The 22471-nt window shown below is 37.5% G+C and overlaps 1 protein-coding gene and 1 long non-coding RNA gene across 2 annotated transcripts in view; one reads left to right on the top strand and one right to left on the bottom strand.

Moving 5' to 3' along the window:
- galnt16 (UDP-N-acetyl-alpha-D-galactosamine:polypeptide N-acetylgalactosaminyltransferase 16) overlaps nt 1-17775 on the top strand; it is a 58071-nt gene extending 40296 nt beyond the window's left edge. The window contains exons 10-15 of the mRNA XM_051949077.1: nt 948-1074; nt 3560-3652; nt 4587-4670; nt 7045-7171; nt 9708-9824; nt 16944-17775. Coding sequence (XP_051805037.1) covers nt 948-1074; nt 3560-3652; nt 4587-4670; nt 7045-7171; nt 9708-9824; nt 16944-17087 — 692 coding nt within the window. The 3' untranslated portion in view covers nt 17088-17775. The remainder of the gene's footprint in view (nt 1-947; nt 1075-3559; nt 3653-4586; nt 4671-7044; nt 7172-9707; nt 9825-16943) is intronic.
- A 727-nt stretch (nt 17776-18502) lies between these two features.
- LOC127534306 (uncharacterized) lies at nt 18503-20593 on the bottom strand. Its single transcript, XR_007942329.1, has 2 exons — nt 20474-20593; nt 18503-19196 (listed from the first exon to the last, which is right to left on the bottom strand). It is a non-coding gene; the product is annotated as an uncharacterized LOC127534306 (long non-coding RNA).
- Between the last annotated feature and the right edge of the window lie 1878 nt (nt 20594-22471).

Genomic DNA, 22471 nt, shown 5'->3' with positions numbered 1-22471 from the left:
CAACTCTACATATTCTGTGTATTTATAAACTCTGCAACCCCAATATAAATGTACAGAACCAAGCTTTACTTGGTCCTGCTGGTAAAAAATAGACCGGAACACTGTAAATATTCTTTATTATACTATGTCTAATGGAGATTAGTGACTCTGATGCAATAAGCATAATTTGATATCGAATTGTTATATTTTAGCAACAGTTTTGGGCTGAATTTTACATTTTAAATGACCAAATGGTGGCTCGAGGTTTACAAAATAAAATGTATATTGAATGGGAATATTGAGCCAAATATCTAAATTGTTTTGGTGTCCTCCCTCAGATTTATAGGTTTCTTGGTGGCCTCTCTGAGTCACAGGTAGCCTCCCACATTAATGCCTATCTAAACTTAAGCAATGCCCGAGTGAAAGGAAAATAAAATAAAATCAGTGGTTGGTTAAAGTGTTTGACCCAGATTCACTAAAAGAGAAGCACAATAGTTTTCAAATTCAGTGAAAATGAATGTTGTATTTCCAAGGTTTTCTCCCAAAAGTCTGTATATTTCTACAGTAATGAATAAAACATGCTTTTTGTCACACTGAGTGCCACATGTATATGTGTTAGTGGAGGACGCACAGCTGTTCCCAATGATTTATTCAAATTTAAGTGAAAACACTGCAGATTTTAATGTCCTAATTTCATGTATTTAGTCTGGCTCTTTCGGATGCTGCAGAGGTCCAACAGCTCGAAATGCCAAATGTGTCCTTGAAGGCGGCAGAGTGTTAAATTATCCTCTACAACAGCTTTCAAGCCGCTTATTTACAACCAACAGCCATCTGCTGCATTAAAAAATGTAGCAGGTGAGCGTGGCGGGACGGCGCACATCAGACTGTGTGATTTGTGTAGACGGATAGATACAACATCTGCAGTGACGGGAATCCAATTTCCATGCTGTCCATCCGTCCTCCTGCAGAGCTTTCATTCCGGGTGTGGATGTGCGGAGGAAGCCTGGAGATTCTTCCCTGCAGCCGCGTCGGTCACGTTTTCCGGAAAAGGCATCCGTACGACTTCCCCGAGGGCAACGCTCTCACCTACATCAAGTGAGCGGGTCGATCTGTCTCCGGTAACGCTGTTTACCAAACAAGTTAACCCCAGATTCAGCTTTACAGTCTTAAATGTCACTATACTCACCAGGCAATCTTCACTCCATCCACACATTTTGACCCGAGTGGCAGTGAGAGATGACTAAGTCACTGAATTCTGAAGCCGTTTGCAGAACAAAACAAACTAAACTGCTTACTCCTCGTTTTAAATGTGTTGTTCTCAGAGGTTTCCAACTGTGTTTTCTACCAGGCTGCAAGAAAATGATATGATTCAGCCGCACGAACACAACAACAGCCACTTACTGTAACTGGGTTGGGTAGTTTTTTGGTAAACACTTGGAGCTTGGTGTGATTTGTGCTGCATTTTTCCTCATCTCAACCTGCCACACCTCCAAACAATGTGTAGGATGTGCAGAAAACAGTCTGTCAGCAGTATTTTTTTGCAGTCTGCAGCATATAAAATCTGTATATGACAACTGACAAAAAAAACGTGAATTTTATTTAGCCCGTCACCCTAATAAGATGCCGTAGAAATGAAGTGAAGAAATAAGAGTGGAGAAAACTCCCACACTTTGTCTGTTTACTTGCAATAAACTGTCTCGTTTTTACAAACTTTAAGTACATAAAAACAAGAAACAAGTAACATGTAGTTGTTTATTCTAGATTGTTGAATTCCCTTTTTTGATGGTGAAAGTGCCTCATAATTGACTACAGTGGCTATAAAATGTATTCACCCCATGTTGTTGAAAACACAGTCTCCCCTTTTAAAGCTTTTAACCCCTTTAGAGTACTCATAGGTGTCTTGGTGGCCTTCCTCACTTTGTCACTTTGACGGCTGAAAAACAGGCAGTAGTTTTTGTATGCACAGTCCCTCCCATCTCAACCTCTGAAGCTTTAATTTCTTTAGAGGAGTCATAGGTGTCTTGATGGCCTTCCTTTGGAGTCATAGGTGTCTTGATGGCCTTCCTTTGGAATCATAGGTGTCTTGATGGTCTTCCTTTGGAGTCATAGGTGTCTTGATGGCCTTCCTTTGGAATCATCGGTGTCTTGATGGCCTTCCTTTGGAGTCATAGGTGTCTAATGGCCTTCCTTTGGAATCATAGGTGTCTTGATGGTCTTCCTTTGGAGTCATAGGTGTCTTGATGGCCTTCCTTTGGAGTCATAGGTGTCTTGATGGCCTTCCTTTGGAGTCATAGGTGTCTTGATGGCCTTCCTTTGGAATCATAGGTGTCTTGATGGCCTTCCTTTGGAGTCATAGGTGTCTTGATGGCCTTCCTTTGGAATCATAGGTGTCTTGATGGCCTTCCTTTGGAGTCATAGGTGTCTTGATGGCCTTCCTTTGGAGTCATAGGTGTCTTGATGGCCTTCCTTTGGAATCATAGGTGTCTTGATGTCTCCCTTTGGAGCCATAGGTGTCTTGATGGCCTTCCTTTGGAGTCATAGGTGTCTTGATGGCCTTCCTTTGGAGTCATAGGTGTCTTGATGGTCTCCCTTTGGAGCCATAGGTGTCTTGATGGCCTTCCTTTGGAGTCATAGGTGTCTTGATGGCCTTCCTTTGGAGTCATAGGTGTCTTGATGGCCTTCCTTTGGAGTCATAGGTGTCTTGATGGCCTTCCTTTAGAGTCATAGGTGTCTTGATGGCCTTCCTTTGGAGTCATAGGTGTCTTGATGGTCTCCCTTTGGAGCCATAGGTGTCTTGATGGCCTTCCTTTGGAGTCATAGGTGTCTTGATGGCCTTCCTTTGGAGTCATAGGTGTCTTGATGGCCTTCCTTTGGAGTCATAGGTGTCTTGATGGCCTTCCTTTGGAGTCATAGGTGTCTTGATGGCCTTCCTTTAGAGTCATAGGTGTCTTGGTGGCCTCCCTTTAGAGACATTGGTATCCTAGTGGCCTTTCTCAGTTGTAGGTATCTTGGTGGCCTCCATCAGAGTCATAGGTGTCCTTTTGGCCTTCCTAAAAGTCATAGATGTCTAGGGGCCCACCTTAGAATCATAGACATCTAGGTGGCCTTCCTAAGAGTCATAGGTGTCTTGGTTATGCAGTCACATATTTTACATTGAATCATATTTAATTATTTGACATTCTTTGTAGAAACCTGTTCTCAGTTTGACATGAAAGTCTTATTTTGTGCCAAATGAAATTCAGTGCGATTCAACAGTGAAAAGCAATAAAGGGACAAAAACAAAAAACAAACATAAAAGGGGGTGAGTACTTTTTAGAGTCACTGTAATTTTGCAGTCTTGTCTAACATATACTGCTGCTGTCAAAGTTGTTGTTTTCTGAGACAATCCTGTCTTCACTTGTAGAAAGTACAGCTAAAATTTGAAGCTCTCCAAGCCCGATTATCGCCCTGATGTTAGTGCAGGGCAGAGCTGATGTCTGAAGGTTTGTCTGTGCGATGCAGTCATTAGAGCTGACTGCAGGAATGCCGGCAGCTCTGTCATTACGTCGTCTGAGCAGGTGTCATGTTTGTGTCCGTGCAGGAACACCCGGCGGGCGGCTGAGGTGTGGATGGATGAGTATAAACAGTACTACTACTCTGCAAGGCCGTCGGCTCAAGGGAAGGCCTTTGGCAGGTTTGTCCATTATGCTGTCATCCTCCTCTCTCCCAGAGTAAACAGCCGCCCACATACAGGTCTGGTGAGGTTTCATACAAGCTACAGTTCACTCCTCTGTGTTTGTGTTGTTTGTAAGACACCATGTTCGATACATGTATTATGTTAACCAGGCAAGCTATGGTCATGCTCATAAATGGCTGCCCTAATGAACGGCGTATATAGAGCTAATGTTTAACAGTTTTTCTTGTGCGCACCATTTTAACGGCTATTTAGATTATAGATGAAACTATTAATTATTTTGTGAATAGATCAATAGTTTTATCCCTAAAAGAAGCAAAAAAATAGAAGACCCTTGAGGTACCTTTAGGAGTTTATGGATTTTGAAAAAACTGTCCAAAAGTTTGGGGTCACCCAGACGATTTCATGTTTTCCATGAAAACTCACACTTTTATTCATGTGCTTCACAAAGGTTTTCTTGGTGACCTGCAGTACAGTCATAGTTGTCTTGGTAGCCTCCCTCAGAGTCATAGGCATCTTGGGGGAGGCTAATCATCAATTAGCATTTCAACACCATTAGCTAACACAGTGTAGCATTAGAACACAGGAGTGATGGTTGCTGGAAATGTTCCTCTGTACCCCTATGGAGATATTCCATTAAAAATCAGTCAGTCAGAACAATGTCTAGACTGTATTTCTGATTTATTTAATGTTATCTTCATTGAAAAGAACAGATTTTTTTTCAGAAATAAGGACCCCAAACTTTTGAACGGTAGTGTGTGTCGAAAAAACAATATTAATTTTCAATAAAATTGAAAAATTTTGGTGTCAAAATTCGGAATAACACAAACTGTATCACATAACTTCATTGTTTATTTATCATGTTTAATGAAAAGAGAGCCTTCCAACATTGATCCTTCAGTGTTAATAGACAAAGGTCCTCATTTGTTTTCAGCATCACAGACCGTCTGACGCTGAGGAGGAAGCTGAACTGCAAACCATTCCGCTGGTACATGGAGAACGTCTATCCAGAGCTGAGGTACGGAGCTCAGAATCCGCAGCAACAATTCACGATGAAGCACATTTATTCTTACTACGAGACAAAGCGTCTGACATATAGTGACATGAGGATTCAAAATTCATTCCAGACATTTAGGGCCTATAGTCTACGATTTTAGAGAAAGATTGTTGATATTTAGCTTGTTTATCTCCCCTGTTTTCTCCTCTGTTCCCCCCCCCCCCCCCCCCCCCCCCCCCCGTCCAATACATGAAAAACTAGAAAAGCACTCGGAGAGCGCAGACCTCCGCCAGGCCTTCTGTCTGTCTGTCTGTCTGTTAACAGCATAACTCAAAAAGTCATGGACGAATTTTCACCAAATTTTTACAGAATGTCCGGAAGAGCAAAAGTAACAATCGATTAGATTTTGGAGGTGATCTGGATCATCTCTCAATTGTACAGAGTCCTTCAAAAAAATCCTGGATCCAGACAGTGATCCGGATCACCTCCAAAATCTAATCGATTGTTACTTTTGCTCTTGGGGGGGGGGGGCTATTAAGTTTGTTTTTTACAGTGTGTTGCCAAAAAACTACATGTTTCTGTATTTAAATCAGCTAAAAATCTAAATATTTTTCAGATATTTGCAGTTATTTTCACTCTTGTTACAGTTTTTGAACGTTACAGTGTTTTTATGTTTAATAACAATGAAGGAGGAAAAAAACCCTCTTTAAAAATTACCGTGTTCATGTGAACTGGCCTTAGACTCTCACTTGTTTGGCTCAGAGAAGCTTTTCTCCCTTCAGCAGATGGAAGTGAAAACAGCCTGGATGTGTTTCTGCACAGTGAAGGTCAAACTTTGCAGCAATAAGCAGAACATGTTTTACTTTATGTATGCAGCTTATCCTGGAAGTCACAGACGACTTTCTGCTGCTTTAATAGGGATTCTGAGCTTCTGTTATATAACAACAAAGAGAGAATAAGATTCCCTCCTTCTAAACAGCATTAACCCTCTGAACCCCGAACGGTTCCTTGATGTTTCTGGTCACATTTTTACTCACTGTCGGCTCATTTTTCACTCTAATATGAAGTCCTGCACCTCTATGGAAACAGAACAACGAGGAGTAGAAATAGGAGCAACTCAGAGATGTCTTCTGTGCAGTACTAACACTGTTAGAATGCCTTAAATCTTTAAAAAAAAAAAAAAAAAGTTGAATTTATTTAATTATTTTAAAAAAACATAAAAAAAAATTTGAACATTTTACCGTGCCCGTAGGTGTTATCAATACTGGAAAAAATGGTGGGGGAAAAAAAAAGTTTTTTCATGGTATTTAACAGATAAAAAAACTATTTAGTGTTGTTGCAGATTTTTTATTTTTGTGAAATTACATGTATGACTCATAATCACACAGTAGAGCCATAAAATGATAGTTTTAAAAATAGTAATTTGTAATTTTACAGTGTTTAAATCAGGTAAAATGTCATTATTTTACTGATTTTACTTGTTTTGGTATAATACAGATTAAAACTAGTAAAGTCTAGTCAATGAACCTGTTAACCATAAAAAAAATGTTGTTTTGTAATGTATGAGTGTAGAATAGTAGCTTTACATAACCAAATCAGCTAAAATATTTTCATTTTTCAGATTTTTTGTCATGTGATTGTTGATCTTTTGGCTTCATGCTTACACAGAGGTGTTTTTTTTGTTTGTTTGTTTGTTTTTACAGAATCTGGTGCCGATGATTTATTTTGGACAAATTTTAAATGAGACTTATAGAAAGATGTGATTTTGATGAAATATTGTAATTTTAAGTTTAGCTTTGGTTAGTTTCTGACAGGTCTCAGATGAAAAGTTCAAGGATCATCGGTCTGCTAAAAATCTTAAAATCCTCTCTGATAGATTAGAAATTTGTTGAATTTTTAAAAATACCGTGTTTTCCCAACCCTCCCGTATGTTTCGGGGTTCAGAGGGTTAAAGAGAAACTGAAGAGAGTCGTGAAAAGTTTGTTCATCTGTGTTGTATTTGATTGATTATATGAGGAGCCTGAAATAATGTTCAGTGTTTATTTCATTTTTATAGGGCACATTTAGTAAAAAAAAATGACACGATAATAAATCGAGTCTTTCTCTCTCAGCACAGAATTAATCTTACAACCTCTGGAGGGTTTTCTGACCCCCGAGTTAACCTCCAGTAATCTAAATATAAGTGGTTTGTATGGGAACCTCTGAGTGGTTTATCAGAACCCTCCTCCAGCTGTATCTCCTCCAAATAACCCCGATCACTCCAATGATGAAACTGCATATTTTCATAAGAACATGCCATATTACGGTGCAACGGCTCTCCTCCGTCCATCTGTTCTCTATTGTTGTAATAAAACCCTCCTTGGCTTCGGTCCTCTGTGTCTCCGGTTCCCTTCAGGGTCCCTGAGCAGGAAGCGGTGTCCAGTGTGCTGAAACAAGGCGGTTTGTGTCTGGAGACCCGTGGGACCGACGGCCTCGGCCTGGCAGAGTGTCGGAGCATCGGAGGCAGCAGACCGCCATCACAGGTCAGGATTTTACCACCAGGGGGAGACTCTGGGTCACGTAAACTGTCATGATTGGTTGTAAATGTACCTGAAAGTTGAAATTACCAGACCAGATGGAAAGACAGACTCTTGGTGCCCAACTAGTAAATCCTGAACCAACTTGGGATTTATTACGGTTCACAATCTTGCCCAACTAAATGAGTTTGAACTCGTGATTTATAAGACATTGTAAATCTTTAAAAACAATAGATAAATAGAACAAATCACAATGTCATAAATACTAAGGCGCTAGGGATTGTGATGCTTGTAACAAAATGCATTAAAGCTGGTTTTCTGTGACAAATAATTATTCATCAATATAAAGCACTAAGTTTATTTTTGGAAAACAAACAATTTTATTTAGAGATGTAACAATTGTTTTTAATTTGCTCCTATTTGAATCCAAGTCGCTTTATAATTAGTATCCTGCAGTGCCATTTCCATTAAAAGCACTTAAGTGTTGTAGATTAGCTGGATGTGCCACCAGATGGAACTCCTTATGATGTGTGTCCAAATCATCTGTTTTTCTCACATGTAACCTCACCGCATCTGAAAATCGCCAGCTTGGTGGGCGGATCACTAGCGATCCACTACGTGATCACACGGCAGCTTTCAGCTAAAGTCTGGCAGACGTGTCGGACCAACATGGCGGCTCAGTCGCTAACTTTCTTTTATTATGAAAACACCTAAGTGAAAAGTATTTCTGAAAGCATTTGAGGACAGAAATAAGCTGTGCAATTGCTGAATCTGTTCTCATGTCAGTTTGACAAAGGTTTTGCAATGCGTTGGACCTCAAGAAATCAAGTGCACTTTATGGAAATGAGTTGCGGGGAGACGCACCGGATCGCAGCTCGAAACACGCCGCAACGATGCTAGAAATTGACTGACCCTGTAGACACGTATCATTACTGTTTATTCTTTTATACTGTTTATATTTAGTGACCAGAGGAGGCAGCCATTTTTGTACTGGGAAGCAGAGAGCATCATGGGGGTTTAGCTAGCAAAGGGGCACCATGACAGAGTCTTAATGCGGTCTGTGAGGATTAATGACCTCTGGTGAGTGCACAAATGTTTAATCAAGCTGGGATAACTTAGGATGGTCATCTTTTATCGCAGTTATGTATGAAACGGATGATTTTGTGACTTGTTTCATTTCATGTGCTCGGACATTAATCCAGAATTGGGTTTAGCTTCCTGCCAGTCAGCCCGTCCTGACTTTTATGCCTCCATGCCGGTAACACCCAAGGCCAGAGGCATTATGCTTTTCTCGATTAATTTCTTCAAATTTCCCTCAAACATCCGCTGAGACTGCGAACGAACTGATTGGATTTTGGTCGTCTCAGGTCGCTATGACCTCACAAAAGATTTTTTTGACCAGAATTCAAGAATTCAAATGCTTATTATTACAAAATGTTGCACTAATGTCTCATACTAATGACTGGTTGGAGGAGGCAGTAATTCCACTTAATCTGAAAATCCTTCTGTCTTCTCAGTCAGTAGTGACACAAACACAAACATTTGTCTCTGTTGCTAGGTAACACAGCTGATCAACATGTTATCAATTATTACATGAGACTGCAGATGCCAGATCCTCATTTAAAACATTGTCTTAGTTCTGATCCAGTGCTGAACATGATGACTGCCAGCTCTCCTGGACATCACAATTACTCTTTGTTTTATTCGCTGCCTGTAAGCTTTGTTTCAGATAAAAGCAGTAAAATAGTACATGAAGATACAAGAGGATGTCGTTGGAATGAAAATGAGCGACTCCTTCCAGGAAGTAAACCCCAAAGAGCCACAAGACTGCATCTGTTTAAAGCAGTTTGAAGGAACTGTTGGGGTTTCTGATTGATAGCCGTAGAAATTTGTAGGTTAAATCCGAGTGTGTGCTCAGTTGTAACCTTCTGAGTTTGTAGCTAGAAGCCAGAGTCAGTGCAACACTGTGAAAATCAGTGATTGTGATTCATTGTGAATTTTGGAAACGCACCTCAAAGGCGCGAGTGCCAAGTGAAATATTTGTACATTAACCCTCTGAACCTGAAAACCTCCAGGTGGGTTTGAAAAAATGCCAGAAATACACCTTTTGTTAGAGCCAGAAACTGCAAAAACAAAAAGAGTTTCAACTTTCTTCTCGAAGGAATCGTCTTGGACATACGGTTCCACCTGAAAACTCACCCAAAGATGAGCTAAAAATTGGGACATTTCATCGAAATGCCAAGGAAGACGAATCAAAGAAATTCAGCTTTTATTGTTCCTTATTTTATGATTTTTCTCATAAGTGTGCCAAACTACACCAAAGACATTTGTGAGTTCTCTCTACTTCTGATCATGGTTGTTCTGTTTACATAGAGAAATTTCATATTGCAGTGGAAAAATGAGCCCACAGCAAATAGAACTGTGACGGGAGCAAACAACAGCTTGAGGTTAAAACCTGTAAAGCAACATGTCTGCTGTACGTTTTGAGAATCCTTGAGATGATGGCGGTCACCACAGCTGTCGGTTCTTCCGTGTTTTGCAGAGATGGGAGCTAATAGAGCCGCTGATCCGACAGCAGGACCTCTGCTTGGCCATTTCTGCCTTCACAGCGGGATCGAAGGTCAAGATGGAGCCCTGCAGTACGAAAGAGCCCAGACAGGTGAGAGGAAAAGCTTTTTCAGAGTTTATTGCTCATTTCATTTAAAAAATGCCTAAAAGACGATGCTGACAAAGACTGAGCTCTCTCTGGGTGGACTAGAGTTGTCAAGAGGAGTACTATTCAACAGAAAAAGCTTTACAAGAATAATAATAACAACTATATTGGGTATTATTTTTGATGTGTTTACAGGTCGTGTGACATCAGTTTTTTGTTGGGTGCACTCACAATTTCCCTCTACTCCACTGAGAGGTTTTGTATAACTGTTTCCAAAGAAATTTTGAGTGGAGAGAGCGAAAAATGAAACTTTTTTTTATACATTTTGACATTAAAATGGCAGAATACAAATGTTGTTTTCTTATAAAATGACGAGATTTGGGGAAAAATATATTTAGTTGATGAGATAAGTTGAACTTTATTATATAAAGATACCACTGAGGCACTGAAGAAGCAAGACAAGACATACAAAAGCATAATAAGGAAAAAATAAAGATATAATAAAGGATGTTTTCAGCTTTTACACGTACAGAAATATCATGGATATGTACAGACATTGTTTGAGTTTAGTTTCTGTAAGAATTAGCATTCAGTAAGATATATATTCACAATTAATTTGGCATAAATATTTTATTTTCTAAAAACACAAATTATTCCGCTTGTAGTATTAAAAATGTTCTGTTGATCTGGAATAAGAATTTCCAGTCAGGTGAGGCTCATGTGACACATTGGTTTCTTCCATCAGGTGTAAACAAATGTTGTTGCTGCACTACTAAATACTTAAGAAGATGTATGAGCAGAATGAATCGTTGAATTCTCGACTTGTTGACAGTTCTTCAAATCATGTTTGCCATCAGAAAAATTAACCAAATCCAAGCTTTAAGTCATGATATTTTATCAAAAACAACTTTGCTCTACATGACTCATTTTAAAATTTGCAAAAAAAACCTCAAACCATTAGCACCAGATTCAGCAAAAAGCAAGTATAACTCGGCTAAGACAAATATGACAGAAATTAAGTGACTTTTCAGGTGTTGGCACAGACCTCAGATGAGATAATGGGAAAAATTGAGAGGAGATATAACGCCATTGATCAATAAATTAAATGCGGTATGGCTCAAAAACAGAATCCAGAGCAGCAAGTTGTTGGAAGATACATTCTGCATGGTGAAATATCGATCGAGATAGTGAAGACGTTTGAGTGCAGTTAGTTTTCAGTGAACTTTTAAAGAGATTAAGTTGGGATATATTGTGTTTACAGCCATTTTCCTCGCAGTTTTTTGACTTTTTTAAAAGATCTTTAACACATTCAAAAAGCACAAAAAGACTTAGAAATGTTCCTGTGAAGTCATCTTTGTGTTAAGGGTTAACAAAAGCACAGTTAACAGTCTGTCTCACTTTTTCCAAATGTCTTTTTCATCCTGGCATCAAGTTGTTTTTGAGTCCTTGATGTGCCATTCACAGCGTTGAGCTCAGACTTGAAACACTCGGGGATAAGAGTCAGTTCCTGTGCAGATGCTCGGCAGAACGACGATCTGATCGACCTTATTGCAGATCCGGTTGATTTTATAGTCGCAGTAGAACGAGCGCTCCTAACGACTCCGGACCCCACCCTGTTCCTTCCTTGTTCTCCCTTTTGTGGATGTTGAATACTAACGTCCCATGTGAACCCCAGTTGGCTGCCCGGTTAATTTATGACATCGAAGAAGGGAGTTATTAACTGGAACCATGTGTATGAGCGAGCAGGACTCCCGCCAACTCTTCCTCTCATCCCTCAGCAGGCTGATGACAATCCTTTGAGAGTTCTTTGGGACGCTGCCCATCAACAAGCAACCACTTAATGCTGTGGGAGACATTTGGCCTCTTTGTCCTGAGCTTTTAAGCGCTCTGAAAGGAAAAAATTACTTGTGATTTTGACTTTGTAGTGCTCTTTCTCTGGGGGCACACAAACATTTTAGCACATGTAGGAATACTTCAACATTAAGCCAAAACAATGGGGTGTGATCAAAAAGTTTTTGAATGCAACATGTGGGAGCAGTATCAACATCAGGACATTTGTTACACACAGTTTTGTGAGTATTTGTAGGTTTCCATTTGTGATTTTATCATAGACTTTGAACTAAAACAGAAAGCCAACATAAGGTTCTGTCAGTCAACAACACGTGGAGGATCGTCACTGGCAGTAAGGAGTGGGTTTGCAGCTACGATTAGGTGAAGAAACAGCAAATCTCGACTTGGCTCATTGTTTTTTTTTAACTTACACATGGTTGTGCAAAAGGAATTCATGCCTCGGGGTTGGACTTAGAGTTCAACTGTAACATTCAGAGGTGTTTAAGGGGGGAAAATGCCAGAAATAGCCTGAACTTTGGTGCAATGCTATGCAGTTGATTCAAGATTCAAGAGTTTCATGTGCTCATAAAGTATGTGCAGGGAAATGCAATCTAATCCAATACAGTTCAGTTAACATCAGTTAAAATAAATTCAGTCATATAGTGTATATTATAAAGCACCAATTAACAGCATGTGCCATCTCAAAACACTTAGTAAGTTGAAACCCCTCGAATTTGAAAAGAGAACCCCAACAAATATTCCTTAGATTCCCTTTGAGCGACCACTTAGAGATAGTTGGAAGGAACAAAAAAGATCTTCTTCACCAGGAAGAACAAAAAAACGTCTAATATAAATAAATAAAAAGCACTGAATGACAAAGGCGTGTCTAAACGTTTGACTGGTAGAGTACTTCAACAGGGATAGTGGTCAGATTTACAGTTTTTTTTTTCAATTGCTAACAAGCATTGGTCCAAACTGAAGTCACATGTTCAAAACTCTTAACAGCCTGCATTTCCATCATGCATCCCAGCTAAACAGTTAATCTCGTCCCCAAAGCTGTTTCTCGCCAACAAAACACTTCATACATGTCTCAAAATGAGCTCATTCAAACACAACACTAGCAAATAGTCTCACTTTGGAAACAGACACAGTCACTCTGAGCTGCAAAATACAGACAACAGAGAGCATCACATGAAATAAATTTTAATCTTTCAAGTTTGGATGATTTCATTTTAGATAAATCAGTATTTTATTATGAAATAAGATCTTTGCACTCTGAGTGTTCGAAGTCATTGTAATATATTGCAACAAGAATGAATCAGGAACGCAGCGGTTTACTTCAACAACATTTATGTATTTTCTCTGTGCCGTTGCATCGGTACTTTTGGACCTTACAAAAAATGAAAAGTTTACTTAAACAAAAAAAAAATATGCAGAATCTCAGAATTCAGAGGGCAGAATAGAAATCAAGAGATAAAACTCAAAAAGCAACAACACATGTATACTGTAACATTCACAGTCGTCTGCATTTGGACTCATGTTTTCATCCACATCACATCTGATGTCTTCTCTGGTAATGCACTGTGGGTAGAACCTTTTTGAGTGTCTCCTTTATTTGGTTTCTGATGAGGCCAAACACAAATCACCTGAATCGGTTTTTCAGCTGACAACTTCACTCAGCTGTGTTTGGAATTAGATAATCTTTTTATTTATTTTTATTGTCAATATTTTGATATGATTTTCAATAGATTTCAATGTGGCTGCAGCAGAAACCCCCCCCCCCCCCCCCCCCCCCCATATCATTCTGTTTTGATTGTGTTTTGAACTGTTTTGAACAAAGTGTGTTAGCATTTGAAAAATATGCTATAAAAGTCTAGTGTTTGGCATGTGGTAAACTAGAAACTGAGAGAAGAGTTCATGAATTTTGTTGACTGTAGTCACTGAATGCATTTTGTGTAAAAGCAATGGAAAATGATTGGCAGTTTGGTCCACATGGACTTCTGCTTTGCAGACCTTGTTAAGAGTTTTGAACATGTGACTTCAGTTTTGACCAATGCGTGTTAGCAATCGAAAACAACTGTAAATCAGGTGTAGTTATTGTTTTTTAGAGACAGTCTTCAGACATTTTGATTGTTCTTTGTTCAGCTTATGGAACAAAATCTGATAATGGACTTGTTACCCGTCATCAAAGTAACTTTTTCCTCTAATCTTTCTTAGGAGCTGCAGTCTTGAACAATTTTTAGCTTCCATAGCATTTATGTTTGATGTTTTCGTTTTTGTTTTTGTTTTTTAAACTTATATAAATTTTTATCTGAGTCCTGAAAGAATTCCATGAGTTGGGGTTTTACTGGAGATATGCTGCTTTAGAAGCTTGGTCAAAATGAGATCAACTTTGAATTTCTTTGGCCACTTTTTAAGACAGAAAGCTCAGAATGTTTTTTACAGATAAAATGGTGCATGTATCATCCTTAAAGCCCAAATCAGTGGAAGCTGATGTAGAGCATGTTGCATAATTTACAAATTAATGACACCGAAGCAGTGACATTTCACTTCTTCCCTGTGTGTTGTATAAACATGCAGATTGGCTTTAAGGCCCAGACACTGACAAGCACCGACGGTTTTTCAGATTCACCCTCCTTTCGCCTCCCAAATGGTTCCAGATATCTGTCCTTTTCACTCTCTAACTCGTCCATCAGCGAGCTCATGAAGCGACCGCTCATACCTGCTGATTTGTACTCGGCCTGTTTCTCACCCTCTTCGCTTTCAGTCTCCGGTTTCTCGTCGAACTCGCTCCGGCGCTTTGTGCACGGCGACGAGGCTCTGGGGAACCTCTGCAGAGAAGAATATTAGATTCACGGAGAATCGAAGAAAGCCAACCGAGTTACACGGCTGAAAAATAATACTGCGCGCCAAGAAACAGAAACTGCAGTAAATCTGCCAGCTTAGATGAAGCTGCACGTCTGAATCGGCCTTATCGGAGGATCCTCTGATTGGATTTAAGGACGGGTGAAGAGGCTGCTGATTTAATGAAAACCATAAATAGACATTGGAGAATAAGTGCTGCTATGAAGCATAAAAGCAACAGATTTCTTACTTATTATTTCCAGCTAAGGTAATAATGTGCGCTTGTAGCTTCCTCTTTCAAAGTGCAGTGTAAAATCCAGTTTATTAGCTATAATTAGATGAATCTAACCCAATCTAACACCATAATCCTGTCATATATCCCGTCGTCCCTTCGTAAAGGTTGCGTTTAAGATTTTGTTAATCCCTTTGTAGAGATATTGACTCATACTAGTGAGGGGAGAGTAAATGTCAGAAACACCTCCTTCAGAATGAGCTTCCAACCTTCCTGAACCCCTCAGACTTACTGCAGGAAGTTTGATTCTTTTTAAAAAATAAACAGTCAAAAAAAATTAAATGTTTTTCCTTTTTGAGGATTTATGGCATTCTAATTTTGTCAGACTTCAGTGGAGCGATTTCTGACTTCTCTTTACTTTGAGTCATGGTTGTGTTGTTTCTATAGAGATGCAGGACTTTATATTTCAGTAAAAAAAAAAAAGAGACAGGGTGAGTAAAAATATGACAAGAGCGAAAAGAAAGAACAAAAAGCCCCTAGTCACATCTAACTATGGTTGTGTTGTTTCCAGAGAGGTGCAGGATTTGATTTTGCAGTGAAAAATGAGCCATCGGAACAACATTCTCATGAACAAAACTGGGCTGAACTGCAGGCAGTGTTTCCACAGTATGGAAACAATTTAAGTAAATAATGAAAATAAAGTTTCGTTTGTTTGCTTTTTAGGATCCATTGCATAATAAATGTGTTCCACTGTTTTTTCTCCTTCTATTCATGGTTGTTCTGTTTCCATAGAGGTGCAGAGGTGCCCACAGTGAGGAAATATTAGCTAAACAACGCCCAGGACCTGTTTGTGTTTGAGGGGATGATATAACTCTGTGGAGGTGTAAACATATAAAAAAAAACAACAAAATCTACTTAGAGCAAACATACAAAAGCAGCTCCTTGCTGCGTGGGATGCCGGGCTGTTGTGCTCCGCAGCTGGATGGTGTTTCTTTTCCAGTGTGAGTGCAGCAGCTCAGTCATTCATACGATTACTGTCATCCACATGTGAGTCAGCCCATTACTCAGCGCTAACCTCCTGCTCATCGTTTATATGAGCAGATTGTGACACAAACCAGAGCATGTGCGAGGCGCTGCACTGGGGAAAATGCCCCTCTCAAAACAAGAAAAAAAACCTTATTTCAAGGAATTTTTACCTTGAAATAAGTGAAAAAATCTGCCAATAGAACAAGTGAAAAATGGCTTGGTAAGGTTTCTTGAAATAAGACATGATGTTTAGAATATTGAGATCTCAAGATTAGCTGGGACGACTTATTTTAAGCTCTATTTTACCAGGAATGTGTCTTCAAATGAGCCAGATATGCTAAAAAAAAGAAGCAATTTTTCACTCCAAAATAGATTTTAGCTTTCATATAACCTGAGATGTATTAACCCTCCTGCTGTGTTCATTTACGGGCACCAAAAATATTATTTCCTTGTCTGAAAAAAATCCCAAAAATCAGGAAAAAAATCCCCAAATTTCTGAAAATTTGCAAAACCTTCAGGAAGAAAATGCCAATAATTCCTTAAAAGTTTACTATAAAAGTTTTGTTTTGTGTAAAAAAAAAAAAAAAAAAAAAAAAATTTGGGAAAAACAAATCCTTTCAATATTTTTTAATAATGAGTAAAAAATCTTCCAAAAAATCCTGAAAATATTTAAAATGATTGCATATATGTCAGAAAAACTTCTGAATTTTCTTCAAGAACATTCACAAAAAAATCAACCAAAATCCAGCAGGATTTTGGTTGATTTTTTTGTGAATGTTCTTAAAGAAACATTTTTAACATTTCTTTTTTCCACCAAAAAATGTTCAGAGATTGCCCAAAAATACTGAAAATGTGGACATCAGAAGTTTCTCAATGAAAATATATTTTTTCCCCACATTTTCAAACTTTAAAACGCGTCAGTTTGAGAGGTAAACTTATTTTGAGTTTTCTTGTAAAATTCAACTCACAACAAGATAATTTAAGATTGTTTGACTTCACAAGATATTTAAGTTGTGTTGTCTTAAAGCAAATCCCTCCATCTTCTTGAAATGTCACTAGTTAATTGAATTTATCCTAAATCAAGTGGGATGAGACATTCTGACTAAAAATAAGACAAACAGACTTGGTACGATTTTGCGTTTTTGCCGTGTGACGGACACCGGTGACTCTTTCCCGTTCTTTTTCCTCTGCAGAAGTGGAAGCCGAAGGGCCCGGCTCTGCAGCACATGGTCAGCGGCCTCTGCCTGGACAGCCAGACCCCGACGGGACCCCTGGTCATCTCTCAGTGTCGCCCCCAGATGGCCAGTCAGTCCTGGGAGCCGCAGATCATCACCTGAAGAGCGGATCCTTCACCCGGCCTGCAGAGGGACTCATCGGTTACCTGCACACTGTCTGTCGCCTTGCTGAGGAATGGAAGGAGTGAGGACTTTTGCGATGTCGAGCTGAAAACATTTTCAGTTTTCAAGAGGCATCGCTGAGCAAAAACATCGGGATGTCTGTGTACAGTGCTTCATCTGTCGAGGATGCTGCAGTTTCTTCTACGTAATCGACGCTTTTCACTGACAACTGTTGCACATCTCACTTTTCTTTTTTCGTTTTCTGTGATTCCTGCTCCACGGCTTGCTTAAGTTGGGGATATTGAGGGTTGTTTCGTTTTAAGTTTGCCCATTTTTGGGTTGAAGCGTGTCTGACGGGCCGGAGCAGCTTTATGTATAGCCTCTGAAAATCTGAGCTTTTTTCTTTTTTCTTCTTCTTATTGCTGAACAGCAGCAGTCTTGAAAGCACCATGCAAAGCACCATCAGGAACATTATTTATTGTTTTGCATGGTCAGACCCAAAGAATGTTTTTCTTTTCTTTCTCTGTCTCTCTATAAAAGTTTTCTGTAAATATTTGAAGCAGGTAATGGCTTGTTTTTTGTGTAAAGTCCTCTGTATGTTGTTTGAAAAATCAAATGTGGTAACAAAGACATTACTGTTATAGACATTTGTAAAATAAATTGCAGTCTTGCGCTGTTTGGTCTTGAATTTTGATTTCTAATGCTGTTGCAAAGAGGAGAACCTTTCTAAGATATCACTGAATGTTGCCGTTTTCACTATTTTAAACAACAAATGTTTGGTTTTGTGCCATAAATTCATGTTTAAATTCAAATTGATCACATTTATCATTGACACTGACAGAGAAATTGACTCAACAGCTGTTTTTAACCATCGTGTCGTCCTGTGGGTCAAATCGACCTGTTTTAAAGTTTGAAAATGTGGAAAAAATAGATATATTTTCACAGGGAAACTTCAGAAGTCCACATTTTCAACATTTTTGGGAAATCTCTGAACAGTTTTGGTGGAAAAAAAAAAAATGTCAAAAATGTTTCTGGAAAACATTCACACACAAAAATATCAACCAAAATCCAGTGAAATTTGCTGCATTTGGTTGATTTTTCTGTGAATGTTCTTAAAGAAAATATCAGAAGTTTGCTGATATATATGTAATCATTTTAAATATTTTTAGGATTTTTTTGGAAGATTTTTACGTATTTTTTAAAAAATATTTACAAGAATTTTCTTGCCAACTTTGGGGGATTTTTTTCAATGAAACTTTAAAGGGAAACTCTTAAGGAATTATTGGAATTTTCTTCCAGGAGGTTTTTCAAATTTTCAGAAATTTGGGGATTTTTTTTGCTAAATTTTTGGATTTTTTTCAGACAAGGAAACAATTTTTTTGGTGCCTGTAAATGAGGACAACAGGAGGGATAAACAGGTTTTAAAGCATTTTATTTGTGCACTTTTGTGTTTACACCAGTGTGATATATTTTAACATCTATGTGTTGCTATAATTTCAATTTTAATCAGTTAATTCAATTTTTACATAAATTATTTTCCTGATATGAGTTGTTGAAAGTAATCTATGATAAAACAGAAATTCTTGAGGCAGGTGTTGCTAGAAAAACACACAATAATGTCAGAATATATGCAATAAGATATACTGTAGGTATGATGCATTACTAAAAAATTAAAATTAAAATCAGAAAAATAAAATAAACCTTAAAGTACAATAGAAAAGGATGATGCACATGATAGTGAACTATAGCCAGAGAAATCTAATTACTAAAGCTGATTTTTCACATATTATTGAGATGCTATTATTTGTAATATCACTTTCTCAGTAGTATGTGCAGTTTTACTTTCTGTATCGTGCAAACTGATCAGATTTTGGTCATTGGGTTGGATCAAAATGTGAAAACGGATTCTGAAATCAGATCAGATCACAGAGTCCAGTCTTGGTTGTGATGTGGATGAAACCTTCAGTATGTTTTCACTCAGATTGTGACACCTGTGAGCCCAAACATCAGGATTATCCCGGCAGAAGGTGGGATTCAGGGGGGATTTCAGGAGCTCTGCTAATCCGGATTTATGATGTTGAGAAGTTTGGGACCTGAGCCAGTGTTGTTCTGAAAAAACAGAAGTAAAATTAGATGTGATATCAGATCCTGGATGACAAATTATATGAATACGGGTCTGATTCAGATCAAACGTTTTGCACATTTTTCATGTCCCAAAATTTAAATTCATGGCAGAATAACTAATTATTAAACCTGACAGATTCAGCTGCACCTTCACATTACTATTAATACCACATTATCACAGTTTATTACCAGTAAAGGCATGTTCTCTAAATAAATGTAGCCTAAAATATGCTTTAGCACAGCACACATAACATTAAAACGCTGCTCTTAGTGACACATCCCAAATGCAGTAGATGATTTTTTTTATTGTTAACAGGCACAATAGGAGCAACTTCCTGCTTCCACACACCAAATTACAATCTGCTGCTGCCCAAATGTAAAAGCTATCATGCTAACATAACACCTAATATCATAATAATGTTACATTTTTGGTGACATGTTTAAAGATGGAACACGTAATATCTGCAGGCCTTTCTGATGTTTTTCTCGACATTTACACAGAAAACCCACCACTATCACAGAAACAGTATATATGACCTAAATGTAATATAAAAAAAAAATTAAATCCAATTTGAAACATGCTTTATCCCTTATTTAAAGAACCAGTGAGATATTAATTCAAACAAGCAAAATATTTAAAGCAATAAAACTTTAGTAGTTAAGCATAACGGCATTTAAAACAATGCCTAATGTAGTAAAAATAAAAATAATAAATATTAAAAATAGAGAAATCAGATCAGTGTTAATAACATTTTAGCAGTTTGTGTTGTTTATTATGTAGATGTAACTAAGTGATCCAAATATTCCAGTTGGGACTCTACAATATTATAGAAAATATAAATACAAGTGTTTTATCTTAATTGAGAGCCTGCACACCAACAAAAAAAATGTCCTGATGATTAGCCATTTGATTGTGTTGAATGTACAAAGACAACACAAAACAACAAAAACAAAGATGCAGGTTTAGTGCACTAACAGGAGTTTACTATATCCATGAATTTGCCATCATTTCTCCACTATAAGCAGCTTTTTTACATAATGGATTCTTTTATTATTGCGAAAACAGGCAAATATTCAAATTTGATGGCTGCGTTCTCTCAAATTCACCATAAACACAAGAGGCAGCTGCGGTATGAAGAGGAGATTTGCCTTATTTGACAAGCTTCGGTTCATTATTTGACAAAATCAGCGCAGACGGGGTTCGAGAAATGGCTATAAGACAGCGAGTGGAGCTCTAATTGGGAGCAGTAAGTGCAACCAACCGTGCAGAGATGAAGTGAAGTTGCTCTCAGCGGCCACACGGGGGCAGAACGTCCTCACAGATGCAGGAAACACTCTTGGTGACCTTGCCAAGTTGATGGATGGACGCTTGTTTAAAAGAAACCAGAAGTCCTAAAGCAGAATGGGTTTTAGATGGTTAAAATAAAATTTAAAAAAACAGCAGAGATAATGCGACTTACTGCTGCTGCGCTCACAGACACACACTAATGCATGATCTGCATAACAGGCTCAACAACTTTGTTCAGTTGTCTTTCTTTTGCTGGTTTTGTAACAACTCGGTCACACAACTTGCCCAGTGCAGCTATGTGAGGAATGCAGCCTAATGCTGATAAACCTGCAGCCTTTTAAAAGAAGGTCAGTGTTTCACGGAGGCCGTAGACGATCAATGTGGAGAAAACACAGCGTTTACTTCTTTAGAAGCAGGAAGAACGCTGCTGTGTTTGTCTGCTTTCAACTGTGACCTCACCGACATGACAAGACTGGATTTGCATATCAGCCAAACGGTGAATATGTAATGAAGGAGCTGCTTCAACTTTGCTGCCTGTCAGAGGAAAATGTTATGCTTTTTACTCATTTTACACTTCTGAAATACAGTTTAATGGCAAATTATACACAAAACTGAATGTTTTAGTAGATTAAACCTGTGTAAAATAGCTAAAATCAGTCCCACCTTGAGCAAATACAAACTAAACTACTGATTACACATTAAAATATCTGTAATAATGATAAAGTAAGAACATTTATTCCTCCACTCAGTCCTTACTTTGTGTGTTTAAGTACAAATCTGAATGCAGATGTTTGTGTTAAGCTATTTAAGATGTAATATCAGGCCATGGCTCACTTTATTTACTGCTGGAGACTTTCCACCCACTGCATCTACATTCTATGTAATAATAATAATTGTTGCTGGTATTTAAATCAGTAATTTTTTATAGTATTAACTGTATTTAGGTTAGTGAGGTAAATGTATATTATATATAACATTGTAGGGTCTGAACTGCAATATTTAAACTGAGTAGGTAAGTTTGTGTAGTAGATGATATTGTAGGGTTTTAACTTTAATAATTACATTTGTCTGGTACATTTATGCAATAAATAACATTGTTATAGGGCCTTTAACCTTAATATTTAACTTAGTCAGGCAAATATTACTAAATATTGCTACATTTATTCAAAAAAAATCCTAATGATCATAATTAAATTAGTCAAATAAAATTACATATATTATATTATATTATATTATATTATATTATATATTTTTGCAGGGTCTTGATCTAATTATTTTACCTTTTCAGCTTAATTTATATGTCAAATAATATTTATTGTATTATCACTAATATTTCTGTTATTCTGATAAATGGATATTATATATCAATATATATAAAATATAATATATATTATATTAAATGATTTTAACCTTCTTAATAAAAATTATTAAGTACATATATATAATAAATAATAATACAAGATCTTAACCTTAATGCTTCAATTATAATTATAAATAATAATAATAATTATAACTATTAATCAGAAAAACATTTATATATTATTGTACGGCCTTAACACTAATATTAAAATTTACCAGCTAAGTTTGTGACTCAAATTATATAATAAAGTATTAACCTTGTTATTTCAATTTGTCCGGTAATTTTTTATGTCATAGATGATATTAAGAATAATATTTATGTAATACATAATATTATAGTGTCTTAATCTTAATATTTAAATTAGTCAGGTCAATATCTGTAAAAATTTAAACTACAAGGTCTTGACCTTAATATTTAAAAGAGTAAAAATCATCATTGTAGGGCCTTTAATGTTAATTTTTGAATTAATTAGAAGCATGTTCATATATAATATTGTACGTTCTTAACATCCGTTTTTAATATTTAGACTTACGAGGTGAATTTGTGTAATAAATTATATTATAGGCTATTATTAGCCTTATTATTTAAACTCAGCGGATACATTTTCATCAT

Source organism: Acanthochromis polyacanthus, chromosome 1, assembly GCF_021347895.1.
Source record: "Acanthochromis polyacanthus isolate Apoly-LR-REF ecotype Palm Island chromosome 1, KAUST_Apoly_ChrSc, whole genome shotgun sequence".
Classification (NCBI taxonomy): Eukaryota; Metazoa; Chordata; class Actinopteri; family Pomacentridae; genus Acanthochromis; species Acanthochromis polyacanthus.
The sequence above is the reverse complement of the archived record's forward strand: the minus strand, read 5'-3'. Positions and strand labels throughout refer to the sequence as shown.